Genomic DNA, 27,480 nt, shown 5'->3' with positions numbered 1-27,480 from the left:
TAGCATAACTTATAAATAAAAAATAAATAGAGTTTAAACAACTCGAAATATCGATACATTCCGTAGGGATCGAGCGAAAAATTACACTAAGAAATAGAAATTTCTCCCCCATTCAATTTTATAAGAATCATTAATTCCGAAAATATTCTGTTTCTGAAAGTTTTATTTAGAATATTTTCAGTATAACGATTCGAAAAAATTTCGAAAGTTTAGCCAAGAATTTTTAAATATTTACTTAAAAAATGTTTTAAGTATCCTTTATGCTCCAGAATCCTTTCTTAAATGCTTCGAATTCATTACGGGTTTACGATTTCTCTATTATAAATATAGCTTAAATATACAAATTTTATCGTATTCGAGAAAATAATTTTTGTAATTACTGTTATAAAAATTAAAATATTCAATAATTTTTCAATAAAAAACAAACTAGGCTACAGGGTCCCCGAGAAAATGGAGAGCTCTCTGTGCAAAGATTATTTTGGGGACCTTTAGGAGACCTTGTTTGTACAAATAATATGATGATTTTGAAGTAGAAAAATAATTTAATGGGCAATTTTTTTAATTTTTTTCCTCTGATGGTCCCTTTAAAGCTTATGTCCCTGGTTGCATCCTCCTCTGGTAGGGCTTGACAAACTACTATATGTAAAATGAATGATCTTATTGAACGAAATAATAATGTTTTTATTTATTTCTTTGCTGAGGAAATCGAACTCTCCTTCCACAGTTCAAGACTTGTAAAACCATTTATTTATCTAATAATAGTACAAGTTGCAGCAATGGTCCAAGTAGTACAAGTGCCTCTAATTAGTTGTCGATTGCGTGCGGCAGATAATTTAACCGACATTTATGTTCTAATAATATAATTAAAAGATTTATTACACTTATTTATAAGTTTAATTCTTTATATTGCTTTGTGTTTTCTTACATTTATTCGATTAATTCCTTTTGATTTTACTTTCTAAGATCTTTGTCCTACTTTCTGAGACCAAGAAAGATTTTGAAAGTAGGAATTATTAATAAGTCAACATGAAATTACCTGTTCTCGAATCACTATATTTTTCGTGTAGTTTTTGCGCTACAAAAAAAAAATCAATCTTGAAAATTGACACCTTTCATATGTTTGGGAAACCGAAATTGAATCCATTCCGGATCAGAGGATACAGGAATGGTATTTTTATTGTATTTTATATTCAAAATCAATGAATTCGAACCAAAATCAATCTAAATTACAATGATTTTAAGCGGGATCTGAGAATTACTCATTATGTTTTATCTATGCCAATCAGTCCAATAGGGTTTTTTTGTTTGCATACGGCAAAGCGACATATGGGCGATCTGCCGAGAGTGATGCCTCCCGAATGGTGTTCTATGGGAAACTGGCTCCTATTTAGGTGTTACAAACGTGAAGAAAACTCGGAAACTCCACGTGGTCATCCCGATGGCCAGGCACGAACCCACAACAAATCACTAGTAGTGTTATCCAGTCAGCTACTGGTGGGTTAATTTTAATATGATTTTAATATTCGATTTAATGAAAATTTAATCAAATTTTTTTTTCTTCTAAAAATCGTATTTAATTCATCAACGAGTTGCTTAACTTTTCCGGCAATAGCTAAACCCGCATGTGTGGTGCCATCTGTTATGATATTTTATTTAAAATTTTTAAATATTTTAAATTATTATAAACTGGCAAAAAGGCTTAATTTTGAGTGTAGAGACTATTGTTATAAAGATATTGTAAATGCTAATAACGACTAAAATCGTCACGAAGTCTGATCATACTCGAATTATGACACCCCTTTATCTCTCCACCCCGTCGACCTTTAATCACCAAAATTAAATAGTACTATTCCCCCTAATATACAAACCTCCCTGCAAAGTTTCAGAAATTTTCGACAAAAAACACAAGAGTTATAAAGATTGAAAGAGGGTGAACAAAGTCGTGCGCCTCCCCCACATACACTAACATCCAAACATACAGAAAATATCCCCCCCCCGAATTTTTTGCATTTCTCGACGTTTTAAGATCCCATGAGTCCAAAAATGTAACAATCTGGGGGGTTATGTTTTGACCGATTGCCATACTTTCCTTCTGTTATATATAGGCTATAACAAAGGTGGGTTAGTAAAAATTATCACTCCCAAAAAAGTCGTTAACAAGTTAAGTCTGGGTATTTTTACAAAATCTCTTCTGGTATGTCTTTTACTCTTTACGCTCTGTGAACACTAAAGAAAGGCCTTTTTTCAGCCCCATTTTTAAATTCATGTTACGTGCTTCAAAACTCATCATTCAAAGGCTATTGACGGGATTATAAAAAAAAAAAAAAGGCAGAATTGCTCTAACGGGAATCAAATTCGGACTCCCCATATAAATGCGCAACATGTTTCATATTAAAATTTTATATTAGCATTTTAATATTTGTTTCAAACTAGAAGATAGATTATCTAATGAGATATGCTTATTTGATATTCTATTCCTGTGTGTATATAAATTATAATCATATAAATTTAAATTATAGTGAATCAGATCTACACGATTCGATTAGTTTTAAGATATGGAATCAAAGAAATTGACTCTTAGAAATTGAAAATAAGAAATTGTCATTTCTTTAAGAAAAATTCACAATTTTATACTAAAATTTCAGAGCGTGTTTGAAAGATTAAACCGAATAGATTAAACCACCGAACAATGGTAGCTGGTTGTGGGTTCTCGCCTCAATAACAGCCTGGCACGTGGAGTTTTTTGAGGTTTCTTCATGTTTGTAACACCTAAGTAGGCCAGTTTTCCATAGAAAGTCTTCCAGGGAGGCAACCTCCTCGGCAAATCGCCTAAGTANAAAAAATATATATATATATAAAAAAATGATATTTTTAAGTTGTTAAAAATTATATTTATTTATTATTTTATAGAAAATAAATTAACTTTAAAGGAAGGATCTATTGGAAACCCAATCTTTTTAAGTGATTAATTTAGTAATGTGAATGGTAATGAATGGCTTGGCATTAAAAAAAAAGAAATTTTATGTAGGAATATTAAAAATTTGATATTTTAAATGCTTAAGTATTAAAAAATATATAGGCCTATATATTTTAAAGGGCAACAATAAGTTTCGAAAATTTAAAATAAATTCTATATTAAAAAAAGGATGACTTTTATTTATTGATTTTTTAGAAGGTTTTTGGCCACGAAGCACATCTGTTTTTTGAAATTTTTATTTTATTCCTTCTATAAAAAAGTTTTTTTTTAGAAGACAAACTTTGGAGTTAATTAATTTGAGTGAATTGAAGTCGGAATTAACTAATAAAATCCTTTTTTTTTTAGTGGTATATATGTATAATTTAAGCACCTTTATAGGAAAATTTACTAAATTATTATCATTAAAATCAGTTAAAAAACTGGTTTAAGTCACAATAATCTTAGGAAAAAAAAGGAAAAAAGTACAAATTAGATAGAAAATTTACATTAAAATGTGAATAATTATATTCTTCTTCTTTTATAAAAATAAAATAAGACAGAAATCTATAATTTAATTTAATTTAAATGAATTATTGTGTTTCAATGTACAGAATTTAATCTAATTTAAAGTTACTTTATAACATTTTATCTTATAATAAATGGAACAATTTAAAAAAATAAAATATTTACTAATTTAATTGAGAGAAAAGCAAAAGAATTTGAATAATAAACTAGCTAATGGAGGATAAATTATATTTAAAAAAAATTCACAAATGACAATATAAAAATGGTATTAAAATATTCTTCTTTGTCTTAACTTTTTCCAATTTCCTTTATTTATACACACAGTCGAACCTGTAATAACGGACACCTCCAAACAACGGCCACCTCTAAACAGCGGCTTTTTTTTTTCAGGAACTTTTTTTATTTTTGGAACAGAAATATCACGATAACCTCCAAACAACGGCCGTTTTTATGTTTATGTGGTGGCCTTTGTTAAGAGGTCTGTCTGTATTTTAAATATTCAAAAATCATCAAAATTTTCTTTTTTGTTTTTACGAATATTTTCATATATTTAAATCATTTTAAATTAATTTAATTGAAATAGTTCACGATGTTTTGGCCACCAGTAAATGAACCACGTAGAAACTTATTCCGTTAACGATTGACTTGTCGATTGGGGATAAATGGTCGCTTCTGGTTTTATTTTGATCAATTTGGCTTCGATATATCTCAATAGTTTCTATGGCAACATCATCTCCTGCACTTTTTTTTTTTTTTACGAGGGTCACGGAAACCATGCATTAGTAGATGATACTCTCGGTTTCTTCCTTAGTTCTAGATCACGCTATCGAATCCTGTCGAAGTAGACAGCAAAGATGGAGTTAGAGTCTCTGCGCTCGCTAAAGGAGGAACGTTTTTGCGATTCATAGCTAATTTTCTGAAAGAAGAAGAAGAAGAAAAAATATATATGAATTAGGTATTCCTATAAGTTTAAAATATTTGATGTCTTTATTACTTGGTTCTTACAAGACTTACTTGCGTATTACTTAATTACTTATTATTTTACTTTCCCAACTGTTATATAACAGAAGAAAAGTATGGTGATCGGCCAAAAAAAATTTTTTTTTTTACATTTTGGACTCAGGGGACCTTCGAGAAATGCAAAATAAATCGGGAGGTTTTCTATATATTTGGATGTTAGTGTGTGTGAGGGGACACGATATTTTCATTCCTTTTGATGCTTAATAACTCCCGTGCCTTTTGTCGAAAATTTTCGAAATTTTGCAGGAAGGTTCGTGCATTAGAGGAAAATGTTCCTAGAAATTTTCAGGAAAATCGGAAAAATGTTTCGGGAAATATGGTCCCACATCATTAATATCTCTCGAATCAATCTGAAGACTTATAAATGGTAACAATTATTAGGGATGAAAACAATGTGTCAGGAAGTCCAGCAACAATGTTGCCAACTTTTTTAAATGAATAATATATAGCAATTATTTGAGATTTGTGTCAAGAATTCATAACGGCCGCCATTTTTGGCTTTTCTTTATATTATTTGAGACTTATTTTATATAAATTTCAGATAAATGATTTGTTTTACATTAAGAAATTCCCGAATTTAAATAACGTATATTTTTATTAATATGAAAAATTCTATGAAATCTAATTTAAAGATTCAAACGACGCCATTTTGTTTCAAAATAGCGACGTTTGAAGTTATCAAGTGAAAATTATAAGTCTTATAAATGTTATAAAATTAAATTATAATTTTATAACATTTATAAGACTTATTTATAACATATTTTGAAAATTAGCATTCTGTGGACAAGAAGAATTTATTCTTAACAGTTTTATAGTACTTTTTTTTTAAAGAAAATCGTTTAATTAGTAGGCGTATTTTATTCGAGAGTTTAGAGGTGTAAGATGGAACTCGCACTAGTCACAATGTAGGTTCCTACTCTTCTCTAAAATAATAAAATTAAAAATACATAGACTCATCAACACCTCTAAACGGCGATCATCTTTTCAGAAAGGTTTCTTCTTAAAATTCATACAAAACAACTTCCAAACAACGGGTATTTTTATGTTCCTGTCAGTGGCCATTGCTCACAGGCTTTACTATCCTCCTCCATCTTGGCTTTCTATCAATTATTGCTATTATAGCCTATATATATATATATATATATAAGTTAAAATGACAGCGTAAATACCCAGCAGCTCACTCACAATATTTTGTTCATTGAAAGATTAAACGATATTTAAATAATTTAATGGACTACATATGCAAATGTGTGTATCGATTATATTATAATTTTATATGTTTATCATAAATATTATATTAAATGGCCGGAGTATTGTGAATATGATATATTTAACGACTAAGAACAAAGAATATTGCAATATATTCTGATTTCTACACAGTTTCACACAGGCAGTTAATTGATAGAAGTGATCCATGTTAAACTATCAGCATAAATTGAAAGATTTAATCTACAAATATAAATTTATTAAAAATCCGAAAGTAAGAAGTAGAGAATTGAAGAAAGAAAAAACGACATTGAATTTATGAATCTTATCAGCAGGTGGGATTACATCTCCATTTTGAAGGTTAAAGTTAAGGATTTAGAATTTCAAAACCCCACCCCATTTAAACGGAAAGAAAATCTAGTTTAAATCTTTCACTTAACGATAAGATATAAAGCACATTAAACCAAAGAAAGTAAAGATTTTTATTTTTATTTTCAATAATGTATTATCCACAATTCGATACTTTTTATAAGCTGCAATTTTCTTGCGAAAGTACTTTATCCTGGTATTTTATTATTTCAACAATAACTGCAAGCCGATATTTTTTTTAAAAAAAATAAAATACAAACATGAATCGTACAAAAACATTTTAAAATATTTTTCGTTGTTAATGACTAATGTCGCAATTGCCAGTGAATATAAAGCTGAATAATAAATTCAGTTCTATAAATAACAAATTATCATATAAATTAAACGAAAACGAAAATCCTTACGCATGAAGTAGCCGAGAACCGAACCCGCGATTACTGCTGTTATGGAAGGTTTAGTTCTAAAATAATCGAGTCCAAATTAAAATTTCTTTTCTTATCTTCGTTATATTTAAGTTATTTCGAATTTTTCTACATTTTCTGTTTGGAAATATAATGCATTAAATATACATAACACCCCTTAGTGTATTTTTTGATTTATTTATTTTTTTTTGCGGTTTACCACAGTGAAATAATTATCTTCTTATTTAACACGATGTACTGGCAAATTGCATGCTTATAATCGGCCAAAATTATGCCCATTTTGATGGATCTAATCCACAATAGAATTGACCATGAAGGGCGCGGAAGCGGAACAATGCCCGATCCATACTTCCTATGATATACGCTAAAGGTCTGAACTGGATTCGAACCCGAAGCCCCTATTGCAGTAGGCTAACATCTTATTATATATGTCGTTCGGCAAGTATTTTTTTAATTTTAGAAGAATAGCTTTATGTAACTCATATATTTGTAGTTTTTTTTATTGAAAATTTCCTTAAAAATGTACAAATAATTATTAAAACATAAAAAGTAACAATAAATTTTATCGAGTTTAGCGGCTATCCGCAGGTATTTATATACATCAGACGGAATTTTNTAGTCTATTCCTGTGTGTATATAAATTATAATCATATAAATTTAAATTATAGTGAATCAGATCTACACGATTCGATTAGTTTTAAGATATGGAATCAAAGAAATTGACTCTTAGAAATTGAAAATAAGAAATTGTCATTTCTTTAAGAAAAATTCACAATTTTATACTAAAATTTCAGAGCGTGTTTGAAAGATTAAACCGAATAGATTAAACCACCGAACAATGGTAGCTGGTTGTGGGTTCTCGCCTCAATAACAGCCTGGCACGTGGAGTTTTTTGAGGTTTCTTCATGTTTGTAACACCTAAGTAGGCCAGTTTTCCATAGAAAGTCTTCCAGGGAGGTAACCTCCTCGGCAAATCGCCTAAGTATTACCTTGTAAAAAAAAGGATATAGTATTTTTACTAGACAAATACATCTTGATTACGTTTCCTTACTACGAAAACAAACTATATATTACACCATAATGAATCAAAGGTATTGGATTTAAGTGGACAAGACCATACAACACACGGGAGATGCCTCCTGAAGAACTTCTATAGAAAACTGGCTCCTATTTAGTTGTTAGACACGCGAAAAAACACGGAAAACTTCACCGTTGGCGAACCCGCGATTAATTACTCTATTCTTGAGTGGTTTCATCACTCGGCTACTATTGTACACGATCAAAAATATTAGTAAATATTTGCCTAATACATTGACTACGGTATCAGTTAAGTACTGTACTTCCTAATATATATATTTAATCCGTTAGGTTATCAGATATGAAATAAATACCTAATTGTATATTTTATATCAGTTATTATTCTAATATTTTACTTCGAATATTTCGCAAAACATAAATATTTCAGGAGAGTAGAGATAAATATATTGCACGTTTCGAGATATCTATAATTACATTTTAGATAAGATTCCATTATCATTTTATAATATAAATATTATATATGAAAACAGAAATAAAAAGGTATAATTTTTTTTTTAATATTTATGACAGAGACCCTCACATGCCTTAGTCACTTACCTTTTTGAGGCCTTCAGTATAGTGTAAAACAGTTTATATAATTGTAATATATTTTTAAAAATAAATTAAGCGAATGTTTTGAGGCCTCCTTAAGTGCGAGACCCGAAATAACTTGATTTTCTAGCATTATGTTAAAAAGTGAGTCATAACAGAGATTTTGGTTCTAAACGTAATTAATTGTCTGTATTTGATACCTGTTTTGCAAACTGTAGCGAATAGCGTGTTTGCTTTATCGAAGATAACAATCTACGATAACGAGTTATCATTATCAATCAAGCAGGCAAGATTGTTTTGCATATTAAAACTGTTAAGTAGCCTCTGATGCAGACAATAAGTAGTTTGTACGGGGAATATTAAATTGGGGAATGTGATTTATATTGTTGAATTTATACTTCGATTAAGGTGAGATTGTCAACTGTTTTGTTTTTTTTTTTAAGGTTGAATAAAATTGGGATAAGTTTTCAAGTTATAAAAAAGCTGGCCATTAATGCTGTTGTTATTTTGTAAAACAAAATAAATTAACTTTCCTGGCATTCTTTATTTGTTTTCATCCCTCAGCATATTTTTTAATAGCACTCAAATGATATACAATTGTTTAAAAATATTATTTAAGCTAAAATTTTTTTTTAAAATGCTGCGATGGATGAAGCTGAGGAGTTTTCCACCATCCCGGAGAAAACGTGGTTCCTACTTTACAAAATTAATGTTATTTTTAATAGGAGAAAATAAAGAAACATTCTACGATATCATTTGTTAAAAAAAGCCAAAAGGGACCCCTAAGAGGCAGAAGGGACCCTCTCTATCCTCGAGCTCCATACAAGCTGTGGAGTGTCCTGTAAGTCTATGTTATATGTAAGTATATATTAATATATGAGCCTTAAAAGTACTAAATCATTGTTCAGATTAATTATAATTTAAAACATTTTCGTTTAACAAATCACTTTTACTCTTAAAGATTTCGAATGTAAGCTATCTTCTCTCTCTCACGATAAATAATCAAAACATTTAATTAACTGGTAGACTATCGAACTAAAAATCGATACGATAGTCTACTAAGTATCTAAAGTTGATTTATTAAATGTCTTGATCGTTAACAAAATTCTTATCAATGGTGGGACGTTGCCATTTAGATAAGTTGATTAATTATTATGGTGAAGATGCTTGTAGACTAGAGCCGTCCTTTCTTTGATTCAAAGAATGGAGAAAACTGCACCCATTCCAGACGAATTTGAATAAGATGCAACCGATTTTAGAAAGTGTCACATCTTTTCAAGGTTAAATCGGATCAATAAGTTAACAAAGAAAAGGCACAAGATTAGAATTTCTCTTTCTACCATTTATTATAAGCGATGGATTTAATTCGAAACGTTATTTGGTGTTAAGTAGCAATTACATTGAAGGATATACCCGACTCGAGGCTCCAGCCAAAAGTAATATATTTTGTGACAACGCGTTGGATTTTCAGGAATTTTTCAGGCTCCAAAATTTTATATATAACAGTTTTATCCGGTTCTATATTATCTATGGGGTCTTAGCCACTGATTTTGCCACCGAAATGCAGTGGCTCATTATCCTATGGGCAAAACGGGCAATTCCTGGGGTCCACACCAACAGGGAACCCCAAACCACTATTTTACAAGAAAATATTTTTTTTTCCCGTAGAAAAATGTCTGAAGTCAACACTGTATATATGGCCCCTAATTGAAATTCGCCTGGGTGCCATGACGCTATAACGCGCCATTGCCGAAATGTCGATAATACGGGATCGATCCGCTCAGTTCTCATTAGTGAGGGGTCTCAAATTTTGGGTAGAGTTTAGTTGAATAGTTATAAGGCTGACTGTATTAAAGAATGGTCAGATTATTATTGGACTTGTCTGGGTTACCTGAGGGGGATCGATAACGTTGGTAACAGATGCAGTTCGAGACTTGTGCTTCACCTGCGGAACAAATGAGCGATTGAAATTTGGCAATTACGCCTTCCTAGGGGTCCAACAAAGCTTTTCGGTTCTTGCAGAAGCACTGTAGCGATGCGGTAATTTAATACTGAAACTTTAATCACCTCGTTTTGCATCTGTTCGGAGGCGCTTAGTCTAAATCCCATTAAAAAATAACTCCAATTTGATTCGTATATTGTAAATAAGTCGATAATAACGATAACAGAAGTAGGGAAAGCTTCAAAATGTAGAGTTTAGGTGGAATATTTTCAAATCGTAAAAGTATAATACGATCGTCGCGCGGTCTACTCGGACGACACGTTAGTCGCGCTACAAAGCGACTAATGCGACGCGACATTGGCGTTATCAGAATAATTTTCGTTTCCTGTTTCGACCTTGCGTTTAATTAAAATTTGTTATTTTTATAAATTTTACTTTCATTACTAATTCATAACGGTTTTTGTTAAAAACATTTTTCTTTCTTTTTGCATTTTTGTATACAATAAAATTACGTCTGGCGCGGCGCGTGTGGTATCAGTTATGCACGCTTCTCTATACGAATCGATAAATAAAAAGCAAAAATAAAATGCGTGACTCGAAATATAATGTGACATCTCTAGAATTTCTTGAGAAAATATGATAATGTATCTTTTTTTTTTCTTATATCAAAACCAACCTTTCCTCCAATTCTTCTTGTACAAGACACATACTTTGACTCGTAGACTTATACATATTATTCTCTGTATTAATCAAATTTCTTAAAATTTAGATGCCTAAGGTACTTTTTTAATTTTTCTTTCTATAAATCTTATCATTCAACACCTACTGTAAAAATTATTGATGTTTTCTTCGTTGAGAAATGAAGATATTCTTGTTTACATCCATAGAAAAACAAGTGAAAATATCAATACATCTCGTAGATATTGAGAATATTTAGCGTGTGTTTGATCAATATATATGTTTTCTAAACTATTTCTAGTCGAAAATATTGAATATAAATGATATTAAATGTGAAGATCGATAGAATTTTTTCGTTTTCATCATTAAAAAAATGAGAAATTTTCATAAAAAAAACGGCTCTTTTGTGTGTTTTACATGAAGTTTGAACGTTGAATTAATTAATCACGAATTTCTATGCTTCTAGAGAAAATTATTAATCTTCTCAATGTAAAAATTACAATATTATACAAACTATTAATTATCTTCTTACCCATAGAACACAATTGCATCAATACATACTGATGATTACTCTTTATTAAATAATCTNTTTTATTTTTAAAAAACTTTTATGTTATTAATTATAATAAAAAGGCAAAGAGCTTAATTTTAAGGTTAGAGATTATTTTTTATTTGGTAAACACTTTCTTCTAAACACTTCATAATTTAGAAGCTTTTTCATATGTCTTAAGCTTCAGAGAGTGTGGAAAATTGTCCCCAAAATGCTAATATCTATACACACAGTAAAAAAACCTGGACGTTTCAAGGTCTCGAGTCAAAAAATGTAAAACATGGGGAAGTCATTTTTTTGACCTATCGCCAACTTTCCCTCTATGATGTAACAGGCGTGAAAGTAAAAATCATTACAGACTTATCCAACAAAAATGTCTAAAAATGAAAATTAATTAAATACAGTATTATTTTTCTCTATAATAACAGTAATTTGAATAACAAAATATTTATAGAGAAAACTCGTGAAATAGTATACTTAATACTTATAAATCAAAACAATAATAGAACCATCAAGTTACAATTGAAAGGCTGAGAGCAACAGTGGTTTAATCCTCTCCCATTTTGAAATTTTGTTAACAGTACCATTAAATATACTGTCTCTAAATACTATGAAAGGTTACTAGAGTTCTATTTAAGTATTGTCGAAAAGAAACAAATATAACAGAGAAAAACTAGCCTACACTACTTTACAGTACTGTACAATAAGAAAAGAGGGTTAGACCACTGTTGCGCTCAGCCTTTCAATTATATAAACAAGATTTTAATCTCAAAATCATTGTTTATTGTAAACTAAACTTGAGAAAGTTTTAATTAGTATTATATGTTAAACAAATAAGCTAAAAAAATTAATATTGATCTTTTATTTAAAATTGTCATCCCAGTTGAAAATAAAGCAAAATACTTTTATTTTTACAGGAAATAACTGTGATTAAAGTAATTAAAAGAAAAAATAATTATATTTACGTAAGTAAAACAATTTTTTTTAAGTTTTAATTTATTTTTTTATAGGTATTTGGATTTTTAAAAATAAGATTTTACAGTTTGAATGCTATTTGTTTATTATATTTAAGTTCTATCTTGAGCTATTTTCATACAATTTTCTATATAATTTTTGAATTTTTATGTTTTTGTGAATTGATCTCATCTCCGAAGGAATCAAACTTTCTGAAAATTTTTAAAATTTTTCACAAATATTAAAGATTAGTATATTTAATAATATTAACAACATTATATGTATTACAAATAATATGCCACATTCAAATACACATTCGAATGGGTTTTAATAAAGATTTCAAGAAAGAATCATATTGTAATTAATATTTTAAAGATTTATAATGAAAACATTCCTTAAAAGGTAAGATATTCAGTTGAAATTTGCTTTTAAAATATCAAATATGAATATGAATTTTAAATTCATGTGAAAGAAAATACAAATTTAAATATGCTTAGGAAATTAGAATAAAAATTATATGATAAAATTTGTATTCCTGGGAAGTGTTACATCTGGACAAAATTCAACCTGCTGAATTCTAAATTTTAAATCGGAATAAAATTATTAAAAATATTGCTATTGGTTTTCATTGAAACTTTTTATATATTTATCTGTGACAATTAAAAAAAAGTAGATTGGAGTTTAGTAACGGAGAAAAGCATTAACTTTAAAAAAAAGAAAGTTAAAATTATATTTTATCATAATCCATTCGATCATTTCAAATTGAAATAAAGAAGAATTTCTTAAATCATTTTTACATTTGCACCTTTGAATGCCATTAAATAACACGTTTAATGTAGTAATACATAAAATCTTTAATAGATTATCAGTATCATTAATCTTTCATTCTTTTATACTAATCGTTTTTAATATTTAAAATTATTATTAAAGATTTAATAAAAAAAAACTTTAACTGATATTCTAAGCTCTGAAAATAGAATATTGACTTTTTTTCTGACTTAAATTACAAAAATTCTGATTAAATTAAGAATAAAGTTCATTTTTAGTATGTGCATGATATTAAGCTTTTTCCCAAATATAACTTCTGAGGGAACGAAAATAGTTGATTTAACTTATTTGAATTTTTGCATTACAGTATTTGTAAAACACTGCAAACAGTTTTTTTCTCTCTACTTAAAATGGAAATTTAAGCACTGCATTATCTATTCGAATCTGTTTAATACTAAAATTAGTCTATGTTTTATCATCTCAATGCATCTTTTCGAATATTCTAACTTAATCAGAGTGTTTAAAACAAATGCATTGAGTATTGATATAAACTATATCATTATTTTCTTAAATGATTATTTTATAGAAATTACGGAAATTTTTATGCAAAACTATAGCTTATTGAGGGAATTGCTAAGAAATAAAAATATGAAATAAACTTGTAAATTTGCTTGATAATTAAATTTCATTCCGGAATTAATATAAATATTAGTTTTTTTAATCTAAAAATTAAATATTTTCTGATAAATTGTAAAAATAATAATTATAAAAAGCTATACAGGTATAGTCTAGATAGATTTTTTTCTATCAGAATGTTACTAGAAAATAGTTATTGGCATATCTAATATTAATTCGAAAAAACGTCGCGAGAGATGCAACAGGAGATGTAGTAACAAAGATATATTTAAATTTAACAATAATAAGTGAATAATAAAAGTATTATTAGCCTTTTTCAGTAATAATATGAGAAACAATATCGATAGTGATGACATTGATGCAATTTTGAATTGGATACAGATTCCTCGTTTGTTTTATTTTTAAAAATATATAACATGAGGTAAAATGACTTAGATTACATCATTAATTATAAAAGAAACAAAATTCTAAAATAATTTATACTGTATAGAGTAACGGTCTTTTATTTCTTATTGTTACATTTATTTATTTTATAAATTGAGTTATGTTTTATAGTTTCAAACTTTGTTAGAAATGGAAAATATTTAAACGAATGAGTTCGATATAAATATATGATTTATTAATCACATATTCTATACTAAATGCCTCTTTTCTCTAGAAAACATTGTTCACTTTTCTTAAAGCATTACTAACAAAAACAAAAATAAAAAATAGTTCTCGTGAAAAGAAAAAGATACGCTATACTTATAAACACATTAAAGAAAACGTCGCTAGAAATGAAACGATTAGAAAGTAAATAGCAAAAACAAAAAAAACCGTTATTAAATTCCGATAAAGAAAAGAAAAAAATGAAGTTTTTCCTTTAGAGAAAGATGAGAAAAATTGTTTGTCTTGTAGAAGCAAAGATGTAGATTGGGTCCATATTCACAATACAAGACATTAGCCCTTTGGGATTGTTTCGGAAATTGTCCTTTTTTTTTATACCAAAATTGTCGATGTAATTCTTATATATAGCTTACATACGGTACATACTTCCAAGCAATCGATGAAACTTATCTAAAGAAGAGAACAAGTTTCAAAAATTAAAGAATTATCTTCTACATTAAATAAATGTTTTATTATTGCCAAGATGACTATTATTATTTCTATGCGATTAAAACAGATACGTGAAAAGTAATGCTCAAAACTTCATTATCATTGAAATTCCTAATAAAATAAACATTAATTAAACTTTATTGCTACTATTTTCCCTGCTTTCCGTAAAACAAATTCTCTCTCTCTTAGATTAAGCTATATTTTCGTTCTTTTTGACAAGATTTATTTTCATATTAAATTTTATAAATGTGCAATGTAAAAGCTTATCTATCCAAATGTAAATGGTTCATGACATGCTACTTCAATAGATTTAATAACCAATACGTTAATCTGATAGCCTGATAAGTTGATAAGTTTGAATCCGATCTGGATCCTCGTCATTTTTCTTTGATAATTCGGGTCGCGGCTTGGTTTCCACCTTTTTCATTCATGCGAATCGACTCTATTAGGGATTAGATCATAATAATGAACAATTGAAGCCGTCTATACAGAGGCCTCGTAGTGTGCTGGGACCTTGTATGAGCAAATCGTAATCATAATTCTCAACAGCATATTACAAAAAAGTGAATTGATAGTAATTTATATTTAAATTTCAGTCATAATATGCTAAGTATGATATGGGTAATCTCAGTCTTTTTATGAAGCACATTATGAAGTGGCAGTTTCGTGAGTGGAAAATATAAATATTGCCTATAAACTGTTGCATCGATGTTCAAGAAATGTGACATAAAGAATAAGAAAACATGGATACACAATAAAATTAGTAGTTGGAAAACTAAAGTACTGTATATATTCAAATTTTAAAAAATATTAAACAGATCACATTATGATTATTTGAGAAATAAGCGAAACATTTCAACAAACATATATATTTTCATTTTAAAACATATAAAACTTACCGATGACAAGAAGCACTCGGTGTAGAGTTTGCACTCTCTTCGAAATGGCAGCTTCCTCTTCTGTCCTCTCTAGATCTAGGTAAAGTCATGATCAAAAACGGTCCCATGGGATAATCCGTTTTTAAGCCTGGAGGAGTTTGAGTATAATATTCGGGTGGGTATATAGTAGATACTTGACCGTTGCTTTGGCCTTTGCATTGATTTCTCTTTCTTCTACATCGCTTGATACCAATGTAAAATAATATCATCGGAATTGCAATAGTCACACAGATAACACCCGTGATTAGTAAAGATTTGTTTGCTCCAAAAATTGCTCCACACACTAACAATATCACTCCAACTAGGAAGAGAAGTACGATTGATATCAGCCATGCTCTTAAAAGAGTGGCGCGAAAGTTCATTTTACCCATTGCCGAGGATTGTCAGAGAATCTGGATTCCAAAATATAAAATCACTCTACTCTCATCCAAATTCATCGTGATATGCTAAAATTGAAATTAGATTATGTTAAGAATTTGTTCTCTTAGTTTAAACTGAATTACTTGTTAAAAATCTAATAACATCCGCTATATTAAATTAAATTTTAGATTCATACAATTTATAAACAGAATTACAAAATAATCATGAAGGAAAATTACAATCAATATGTATAAATGTAAATAAAATTACATCCCGTACTTTGTAAACAAAATTTGAATTCCTCTGTAACAAATATACAGTAGCAAATTACCATATATTATTCAAATTATACTTGCTTTAAATAATACAGATATGATTTTTAAAAATTGGAATCGTTTACAAATATGACTTTTATTCTTCTTTATATCCTGAAATTATTGATGTAAACACATAAATCAACTATCAAAATAGCTAAAAAATTTTTTACTGGTAGTAATATATTTTGAAGATAATAATCTATACTTTATCTAAAAGCGAAATTACACGAATTGGTTTTCTGCATGTCCTACAGGATCATCATCTTATGAGTAAAGTTCAGTGACTCGAAAATCATAACTGCGCCACGCAAATGCAGATAGCGTGCCACAAATGCAATTTGGAGTTATGTCACTGAAATAGTTTTCTCGTCCTGCCATAAAATTTTCTTTTTTTATTACTACACAGAGTTTGCTTACTATGAAGTGAAAGTTTGATCTCCCGTTTTTATATGGTTTTGGCATTTTACGAGGGCATTTGTATTGCTAACCTGTGGGAACTTGAGTGAGACTAACGACTATACCGAGAGCGTATCAGTTCAAAAAAAATTAAGAAAATATAAGTAATTTCAACGAAATTCTGACTTAACTAGAATTTTTATATAATGGGATCTATTGTACTTCGTCAGTTTTGTCTTGTCAATTTAAAATGAATATAATTGTTTTATTGAATGTCTATCATTTTACATACTAACATCCTTTATTCTTATAAATGTATTTTTATTCGCTATTTGTTTTCCTATATATGTTCTGTTTTCCTGTTTGAAAAATCTAGCAGTATAATAATTCTGAAATATTTACTTATTAAACGAAGATTTATTTTTCTGTGAACTTGAGAAAAAACTCTTTTTATCATACTAGGATCTATTCAGAGAATAAGTAATGATGATTTATAGCAGAGAAAATCGAAGAAAAATGTCCTACACTTCAATAATTTAGTGTAGTAAAATTTAAAAATTTTCCTTTAAGTGTTCTGGCTTATTAAATACGCATTTTAAAACTTTTCTACTACAAAATGAACATAAATTTCTGTTAATTTAAGAAAACTTTTTCCTCATTAAAAAGTCTGTCCTAATATTTGTTAATCATACGCAGAAAAAAAAGTAATATAAATATCGATAGTAAGTTTATATTTTTATTGCATATTTCCGAATTTATTCTTCCCAAGATTCATATTAAAAAAAAAAAAATTGTAACAAATTCTTGACTAAAATCGAAAATCTGATGACAGACAGACACCGATCTCTGTCAGCTTTTCATCGAAATAGTCTTTACAAACACCAAATTACAAAATTTTGATGAATTACTGCGAATAGATACAATCTGTAAAATTACAGACCACACCCGAATTCCAATAGTGGATAACGGCTTCTATATTACTTGTGTGGCTTTATTAACTTAAAATACATTCGCACGAAGCTTGCCAAAATTTTAATATATTTTTCTTGAATTTTAAGAGAGACGTTCTCCGACGAGTTGGGATTAAACACGTTCTTTATAAAGTCTATAATTAGTAGTTTGGAAAAAGTGGTAAATAGTGTTTCGCTACGCTAGTATTTACAGCATAAACCATTTAAAATTTTCTTTCTTTCTCCTATTCTTCGTTCGAGGGGAGAAAGAAAAAAATTCTTCATTTTAACACACTGTTGCGTGATTCAAGGTCGTAATAACTACCGAAAGGAGGAACAGTATGAATAATTTTAAGAGTTTGTTATATTTAATTTTTGTTAAATAATTCGTCTATCTCGATACGAAAAATATTAATTTCTAAAAATATAAATAAATAAAACAGATAAACAACTATTATTTATATATTATTTTCTCGCTCCTTAAAGATTTCTTGCGTAATTTTTCCTGTAAAATTATTTTAGGTTCTTTAAAAGTAGAAAGTTTCTCTTTAAGTGGATTATACTCATCGTGTTACTTCCTCAAAGGGCTTCAGTTATTCGCATATAGTTATCGTCGAGTTTGTACTGTACCTATATTTTTCTTTGTATATCTTTCCGCAATAAGAATTTCCGCCAAGCAATTAGTAACTACACAATAGCTTCATTCTAATTGGGGAAAACACCGACATTTTTGGAATTTCATACTAGAATCGTTTTGTATGATTGGCCAGAAAGGAAGTACCAGTTAAAAACTGAGACAGTGGAGGGCGTGGTTCAGTGGTCAAACTGAATAGTTAAGACCGGACGTTGACAGAATCGAAGGCTTGTTTCCGTCGCTAACAGAGCGGGGAAAGACTTTTATCGATAACCTTGTTGAGTTTCGAGTTCAACCTCAGGTCTACTTTAGATAACTGACCTACTCTTTGTCTCGTTTTTACGAATTTAATTCTTAAGTTTCATTAATCCGGAAAATAAGCTAAGAGTAAAGATCTTAATCCTCTTCACGCATCGCTTCTTCCGCATAAGCCAGATTAAATTAATTATCTGAGATATAAGATGTCAGCTGCCTGACTTAGAGCTTTTCATTAATTTGAATAGATACCGGAAGCAACCTATACGCTTACATTTAAAAAAAAAAGCTTTAAATTTTAAATTTTTAAACACTACACGAAAAATTACAAAATGGATTTTGGTACGAGTTATTATACAAAATGCATATTTGTGGAAAATTTTAACTTTGCTAACACATCAGTAAAAATATTATTATTACTATTATTATTATTTTAAATAAATTCTATTTATTTTTCAAGGTTATTTGCTCAAGTTCGAAGCATGAGGTAAAGTTCGCTTTACAGGAGTCAATTTTCAATATTTAATCTTTGCAAAAATAAAAACCCTGGTATTAACAGACGCACTGACTGTAAAATATCTTCATTTGTGTAAATTTATTCATTAATTAATTTGATAAATTATTAAATGGCCTTCGACGTATTATAAATGTTTACAGAAAATGCTCTTAAATTAACGACAGCTCGACGAACGATAAATATTTGTACTATCAACAAATCTTTTTAGGAACTGGCTTTAAAATAGAGAAAATTTAGCTACGATTTCGAATTTCCTATCGTATACAAATAATTTAATTTTATAATAGTATTCGCCAGCTGCGACCATTTAAAGTTAAATATATAATTATAAATAACATATTACTAAACTATCGAAAAACTTTTACCTGTATCCTTTATAGCTTCAACTATATTTTCTATACATTTCCTTAATTACATTTGTAGAAAGTTGATAATAGGACGACTGTTAACTGGCAAGCAGGTAGGCAGCTGTAGATAGGTGCAGCACCTGAGCACGCAGTATGAGATCGACGTTAACCGAATATACAACGCATGCTTGGTGAGAATCGCTTGGATTGATCCACTGAGAAGAGGTAAAGCGCACTACGTTTGAATCAGTAACGTGACGTGATTCTGCACAATTAAGATCCTAAAGTCAGCGGCAATTGGGACGATTGAAAATTTACATTAGCTGTAACACCCAGTCGCTAACTAATTATAAAGAAGTCGACTGCTGTGATTAACGTCAGGAAATTAAATTCATATAAATCGCATAAATTCTTTCTAACAGGCTACATTAAATAATTTAACTTATTTTGATAGCAGTTTTGTTTCCGTGTACAGAAAAAAAATAAATTAAATTTTTAAATTATTATTTTTTAAAACTCGTTAACTTTGCAAATTGTCATTTGCTTTTAAATATATTGATGCGACGAAAATTTCATTACGATTATATTCGACTGTATAATCTACTTCATAATAAAATGACTCATTACTTTATCCATTAAATCATTTATGTTTCGGAAGTTTAGCTGTATTAATCGTGCTAGACAGCTTATTCTCTCTTAACTGTTCAGTTATATGGAATATAATTATGATTCGAATAGATGCCACAAATAGCATTTGCTAAAATAATTACTAAAGTTTAGCTAATAACTTTGTTCTTGGTCGAAATATTTGAAGTGTCTTTTTGCTCATTACACAGATACGCAAAGTCATATTTTCACAGTTGTCAGCTCTTTAGAAGAATGGGTGCGGTTTCGTCACACCCAGTTTCTTCACATCTTTTGACATAGATGGGGTGGAGAGATAGCTAGATACAAATATTTAGGAGTATTGGCATTTCATCCCTTCTTTAAAAGCTATTAAAGATAAAGGTACTTTTATTAATTATTTTATGTATTAAAAATTTGTTTCGATTACTCCTTTTTCTAAGAAAGAGCGTGCCCCATTATCGACTATCAAATGGGAGAATGACCTAATCTTCACCTAGTGGGGTGACGTCATTGCACTCGACCCCATGGTTCGATTTTCTATCGGTTGTTATAGCAACTCTTTTATAACCAACAACAACAGGATTCTTTTTTGACGAAATTTTTAACCAAGAGTTATGAAGTAGAGAATAGTGGAACTAATTTCTTAACGAGTGGCGAAACAATGGAAATGTATTCGTTGTTTATAAGAAAAAAAATCCGGCAATAGAATGACGAAATTGATGAATTATGTCATAATGATCGGATATGCCAAAATAGAAAAGCCAGAGATTGATATTCCGATTTCTGCGAAAAAACACAATTTAAAAAAGCAGAAATGACCTTAACAAATACGCAATTAAATATTTCCACGATGTTAGGTTTGAATGGAGATCCGAAGATGAAGGTTATATCAATACAGATACGCCCGGATCTCATAAAACAAGAATTCCAAGATAGGGAGGAGAAATGTACTCAACTATAAATCTAAATCTAATTATTACATATTATAAATTAGAAGTTTCGTATATGCATTATTAATTTCAATTTTTAATGTAAGAGGAAAATAATTCGATTGAGGAAAAACTGCAATTTTCGAAATGTATACATGTATTCACCGTGCATCATGTACAAGTCACATCATAAAATTAATGTGCTACTGCCGCTAAATGAAGCCATAAAATAATGAAAAACAAATTAATTTGGCTTTCAACATGTGTGTTGTTCTCTACACATTTTCAATGCAGAAAATTTTATAATTGAGAATCTATATATTATTTTTATAGATGGAAATATGAATTTAAATACATTCAAAACAATCCCTTCATTTTAAATTCTATTGCATAAAAAGATTAATACTCTCACTTCTAAACGCTTTAAAAATTCTTACTGGAATTTAAATCTTTAAAATGTAAAATTTTAAACGTTTTATATAGCTAAATTGATCTAAGAGATTTCTGCTGTCCATTTTATTCTAGCAATGTGTAAGAGGGAAAGATCATAAATCTAGATACTTTTGTGCATCATTTGCTGAAAGGTTTTTCCTGTAATGTTATTGATTGTATCATGCTATGTACAAAATTCGGCTATGTATAAATGAGTAGGCTATAAAAGTATTTCTTAGAAAAGTTTGTAATATGCATTTATACTTTTAAGTTTGATCTCTGTTTTACAAATATTATATTTCTCATAAAAATTATTAAAATAGTTTGTACACACAATAATAATAATAGAGGAAAAAAATTTTAATATTTCTATTAAATTATAAAATTTTATTTTATTACTAGAATAAAATGAATAAATTAAATATATGCCAGTATAATTAATAACAGTCTTAATTGGAAACATATGCAATTATTATGTTTCCTTTCTTTTCTCTATTCTTTAATATGTGAGTGATAAGTGATAGACTAAAAACTGTCCAATAACTGAAATGTTTTGCTTCTATATCTTTAGAATTGTTTTCAATCATACAATTAAAAATGTTGTAAAATGTTAAACTGTCAATTCAGAAAAAAAAAAAAATAGCAACTTATATTTTGTCAAGAAATTATTAAATCTCATTCTAACTTACATGCAGCTATTTATTTTATAAAAACATATTATTTTTGATTCTTACATGCTTCTTCATTCCAAATTATACATAGTTTTTTCAGAATCAAAAATTCAAAGTGATATATAAAGAGAAAAACTGAAGAATCAATATACGAGTATTAATGTAAAATCTTATAAATAAATGTAAATTAATATATTAGTTTTCACTTATTATATAATGTTTAAATTAATACTTGTTTTGTAATGAATGATTAAAAACAAAATCAGTTTGTATGAAACATGTTTATTTTTATCAAGAGAGAAATAACACAAATAAATTTTTTAAACAAACAGTTTCATAAAATATAAACAGTATCGAAAGATATTTTAATTTTTTAAAATATAATCTATCAAATTAAAAAAAACTGGTGAATATTTAATTTTAATTCTTATTTTCAAATAAATATTAATATACAGATATGTGTGATTAATTATTATTGCATCTTGCCATAATTACTTGTTTAAACTAATATTTTAAAAATCCATGCAATTATATATTTTCATCTTAAAATACGAGGTCTGTTAAAAAAAGTATCGGACTTTTATTTTTTCCGCGTAAACCAATGATGCGCGGGAGGCCTCTTTCGGTGGAATTGTGGAGGGGACAGTCATGCACAGTCCTGAATTTTTTCCCGCCTGCAGGAAGCGTCAGTTGCTGGCAGTTGGCCTATAAGTGAGAACATGTAGTGAGTGCTCGTCAGATTCCACTAAGTTAGAAAATGACTGAACAACGTGAGAGCGATATTGCATCAAATTTTGCCAAAAACCTTGGCGATATCCAAGCATAAACCATTCGCAAGATTCAGCAGGCTTTCAGGGACGATCCTTGAGGCCAAAAAAGCATGGCAGATCCGCAGCAATATCAAGGTCATGTTGACAGTTTTTTCAACTCTCGTGGGGTGGTGTATCGTGAGTACGCACCACAAGGCCAAACCACCACAAAGGAGTACTACCAGGAGGTCCTTCGTCGTCTTTGTGATGCTGTGTGACGCAAACGACCGGATCTGTGATCAATCAAAACTTGGCAGCTCCATCGTGATAACGCATCTGCCCATTCTGCGCATCTGATTCGGGCTTTTGTCGCCAAACACAACACTCCTGTGGTTCATCACGCTCTGTACTCTCCCCACATGGCTCCATGTGACTTTTGGCTATTTCCCAAGCTGAAAATGCCACTAAAAGGAGCCTGATTTTAGTTGAGAGAAGACATCATGTGGAATGCGACGGACCGGCTGATGGCCATTCCAAAAGATGCTTTCCAGCAGTGTTTCCAGCAATGGCAGGAGCGCTGGGAGAAGTGTATACACTAGCAAGGAGACTACTTTGAAGGGGATTAGAGTTTTGTACCTCAAAATCAATAAATGTATTTTTGCCGACCAAAGGTCTGATACTTTTTGAACAGCCCTCGTATATTTTTTAAAATACAAGGCTATGAAATCAGAGTTGTGGAGTTGGAGTTGAAAGCAGTTCTGGAGTTACCAGAGTCAGAGGACAGACTCCAACTCCTAATAAATTTAAATTGTAATATAAATAATATATTTACTCTTAGATAATAATTTGATTAACCAAATTTTTCAGGTTATATTTTATATTCAAACAATACAATCTTAAAAAAAAAAATAGAACTAGTAGAGGAAGATGCTCCTGATTTTCTTTTTATAGTTCCTTTCTATTATATCCTATTACTTTATATTTTATACTGTTTTAATAAAAATATAATCTTGATTTTATTTTTAAGTTTTGTCTTAGTTCTTTAAGCTTTAAAGTTATTGAATGGTTGTAATATCTTTAACAAAATAAAGTAAAAAAGCCACAATAGTATAGCTTTAGCCTTAGACTCAAACTTACAGACTTTAGATAGATTATGGTTCTAAAAAGTATGACTCATGTTGATAGTGATAAAATGCCTTATATATTGTNTTGTTCTTAATTCATATATTTAAAAAAAATATACATAAATAAGATGAAAAATTGACAAAATATTCTATTTTGATTTTATTCACAATTGTATATTACTGTATCTCTAATATTCACAAAAATAAATTTTAAGTTTAATATACATAAAGTTTGTTTTTCTAATTAATTTATTTAAAATAAACCATATATCATTATTATAACTAAATTAGTATTTTAGTTAACAAGCTTTCTCAGGTTAAAATTATTTAGAACATTTCATTTTCATTGTAAATGTTATACTAATATTTACAATATAAATGAAACCTAAATTGTATTTAATTGTTCTTTTATTTAGAAATCATTTCATTTTATTGCTTTGGTATTTATGATTTACAAAATCTCAATGTTTAAGGATATGAAAATGAAAATAAATTTTATATTTTTTGATATTTAAGTGTAAAATATCATATTAATAAATAATATATTGAAAAAAGAAAAACTACTACTGAATATTATCTATATTAAAAATAATATCTTAAGTTTAAATAAATTATTTCAAATCAAAAATGATTTGATTTTAATATAAAAACTCATTTTTATCACCTATACAAAATAATAAGAAAAAGAAAATCATAAATTACTATTTATATTATACCAATATGGTATAAAAATATAATACATCAATGTCTGAGAGCAGACAATCTGTCCAAATTACATATTTACACAGCCACATATATCCCATTTTAAATGTGTTTTTATGAAATTTATATAAAAACTTCCATATCAAATTCAAATATACAAATGATAGCAAAGTGAATATTTGTCATCTGTAAAAGTTTGGTTTTATATTTTCCTTTCAATCAAAATTATATTTTGATTGAATTTCTCTTCCTTCAGTTTAAGTCAATGCAGAAAGAACCATTTGAAAAGATTGTCTTACTTGTATAATGACATATACAATAACCTGATTCAATTAGTGTTGCTAAATGATCCTCCAGATTATATAGCCTGATAAATAATCTGCCAGATCATTTAGTAATTATCTTACTTTTAGTTAAGAATTCTCTCTGTGTTATTTTTTTTTCTTATAAAATTTTTAAAGAAAGATGAAACACAATCTACAAAAGCTGTTTACATAACAAAAGAAAAATAAATTTACTATCATGTTTTTCCATAAAATGCAGCAACTGCAGCATCTTCATGAGGACAGGTAATTAGAACATCACGAAATTTATCAAGGAGAGTATGAAGCTGTGATCTCCGTACATTTTCATAATACATAATTTCTTCTAAATGATGACCTCCTCTAAAATATCTACATAATCTGAAATATATATTAATATTATATTGATATACATAATAATTACACAATATCTGTTGAAAGACTATTTTGAAAATTAATAAATAATATTTTACCGTGCAAAAAGTTTCAGATCATCAATGTTGTTAGCTGATGGTACTGACAATATACTCTCTCTTTCTGATGGTGAGAGACCACACAATAGCATAATCTCTGTTTTCTCGTGACACGAAAGATCTTCTTCTGATCCACCTTTTGAAGATATTTCTGAAATTGGAGTTCGCTGATTGGGACTTGTTGTCAGAGACTCTTCACTAGGAACTAATTAGGATAAATTTGATAAATTGAAAAAGAGTTTTTTCTTTATGTTTATGAATTAATCATGAAAATACTAATAGTATTATCTAACATAGTGTAATAAAATTAAATTCACAAAAGATCATCATTTATTGGTTTATAATAATGATCACTAAGAAATTTGATAAGAATTATAATATAGTAAAACCAAACCATCTTAATGATTCAAAAAATCTAATGCTGTAGGGGAATGAATTCAAATATATTTGAAAAAATTAACATAGTTTATATAATCTGTTCTTAAAGTTTAAATCCAATTTTGTACAGTACATTATCTACATGTTTCAGTAAAGTTCTATATTGAACTCTTATTCCTTTTTCTATAATTACAATTAAGATTTTGTTACAACCAATCAATTATTACACACTGAAAAAATAAGTTATATCATCAAAGATATAAATCTTATTTCTTAATGCAGCATATTACATTTTACAGTGTATTTTACTTAAATTTAAGTTGGATCATAGATGGAAGTAATTAATTTTCTTGAGTGTAAGTGAATCAAAACTTAAAAATTATTAGAAATTATATCTAGAAAGCATTGACTAATTATAGCAGAATACAAACAGGTTTTTCACTAGCAATTTCTAACCTAATGCCATCTGTTGAGATTTTTCTAAAAACATACATGTAATGTCGACCTCAGTGCCTTCTCCATTTTATTTTATTATTTTCTAAATTATTCTTATAAAATTATTTTAAATTAATTCACAAAAATTACATTGTATTTTATAAGTAGTGTATTTACATTTAAAATCTTCAGAAATAACTATGCTAATAAAATAAAATTTTGTATTTTAATAAGTCTAACATATGCATTACCATAATAGTGACATATAACTAACAAAAAAAAAAATAGCTATTTCAACAAAGTGTAATATGTTTCTGAAAACAAAGTCTGTCCAAAAAGGAACCGTCAATAAATGGTGGTTTCTTTTTGGACAGACTTTGTCTTCAGAAACTTAATAATTGCCATTCGGACAAAGTTATTTATCATGGCAAAGAATGAATATATTGACCCAATAATAGGACCAACAACTATTAAGTTTTTGTTTCTAGACAAAAACTTTATACATGTATACCTCAGAGTTGAGTTTTCTATTATAAAACTGAATATTTAAATTAGATAAAAAAAATATTAAATACGAGTAATGCCACTAACTTAGACTTTTTATTGTATTTTTTTATAATTTTACATTACCTCGTTTAACATAACAAACTCTTGAATCAACATTATCATTAGGATTTGGTTGCCTCTGTTTTTTCATATTTTAAAATATTCAATTTCAAGTTTTTATAAAATAATGAATACTTTCAAGACTGAATGACATCAAAAGTGAATAGAAACAAAACAGGTGCCTCTTAATTGCTAACTACATCTTAAGATTAAAGGACAGAAAAGATGTGGATATGATAGAATTTTTCAAATTTTTAAACAGGATTAATTATCAGGTCAGTCCATAAGTTCATGCATATTTTTGTCTACAAAAAAAGCAACAAAAAATTTTAATTGAATTTTATTTAAATGTATAATGTATTCACCATTATTTTGTACAATTTCTTGCCATCTTGATGGTAGCTTTTTAATCCCGTCTTTGTAAAATGATTTCGGTTTTGAATCAAAATATTCAGAAATAGCCTTTTTTACATTGTTCTCATCCTCAAAAGTTTTTCCTTTTAAAAAATTCTGCAAACTCCGAAAAAGATGATAATCACTGGGAGCAATATCTGGCAAATATGGTGGATGAGGTAAAATTTCCCAGTT

The 27,480-nt window shown here is 28.5% G+C and overlaps 2 protein-coding genes across 3 annotated transcripts in view; both read right to left on the bottom strand.

Moving 5' to 3' along the window:
- Window positions 1-4,139: 4,139 nt before the first annotated feature.
- LOC111624239 lies at window positions 4,140-25,326 on the bottom strand. 2 transcript variants are annotated; one of them, XM_023367061.1, is made up of 3 exons: window positions 25,217-25,326; window positions 15,650-16,134; window positions 4,140-4,397 (listed from the first exon to the last, which is right to left on the bottom strand). In XM_023367061.1, the coding sequence occupies exons 2-3, from the start codon at window positions 16,057-16,059 to the stop codon at window positions 4,295-4,297; spliced, it is 513 nt and encodes a 170-aa protein (XP_023222829.1). In that variant the 5' UTR covers window positions 16,060-16,134; window positions 25,217-25,326; the 3' UTR covers window positions 4,140-4,294. The 2 variants fall into 2 exon arrangements, with proteins under 2 accessions (XP_023222829.1, XP_023222824.1); XM_023367056.1 differs by lacking the exon at window positions 25,217-25,326 and adding an exon at window positions 19,483-19,621.
- The window catches only part of LOC111624098 (GATOR complex protein NPRL3-like), a 42,839-nt gene continuing 40,021 nt past the window's right edge, over window positions 24,663-27,480 (bottom strand). The window contains exons 12-13 of the mRNA XM_023366880.1: window positions 25,474-25,678; window positions 24,663-25,381 (exon numbers count right to left, since the gene is read on the bottom strand). Coding sequence (XP_023222648.1) covers window positions 25,219-25,381; window positions 25,474-25,678 — 368 coding nt within the window. The 3' untranslated portion in view covers window positions 24,663-25,218. The remainder of the gene's footprint in view (window positions 25,382-25,473; window positions 25,679-27,480) is intronic.

This window comes from Centruroides sculpturatus, unplaced genomic scaffold (assembly GCF_000671375.1).
Source record: "Centruroides sculpturatus isolate CEXI.00-Female unplaced genomic scaffold, Cexi_2.0 scaffold27, whole genome shotgun sequence".
NCBI classification, from domain to species: domain Eukaryota; kingdom Metazoa; phylum Arthropoda; class Arachnida; order Scorpiones; family Buthidae; genus Centruroides; species Centruroides sculpturatus.
This window is presented reverse-complemented; position numbering and strand designations above follow the sequence as displayed.

What these genes read in the sequence shown, in the direction of transcription:
- LOC111624239 (XM_023367061.1), bottom strand. Translation starts at nt 16,059, where the DNA reads ATGGGTAAAATGAACTTTCGCGCCACTCTTTTAAGAGCATGGCTGATA. An exon ending in CCGAGTGCTTCTTGTCATCG is followed by an intron (nt 4,398 to 15,649) that starts GTAAGTTTTATA and finishes TTCTTCTTTCAG; the next exon opens with AAAATTAGCTATGAATCGCA.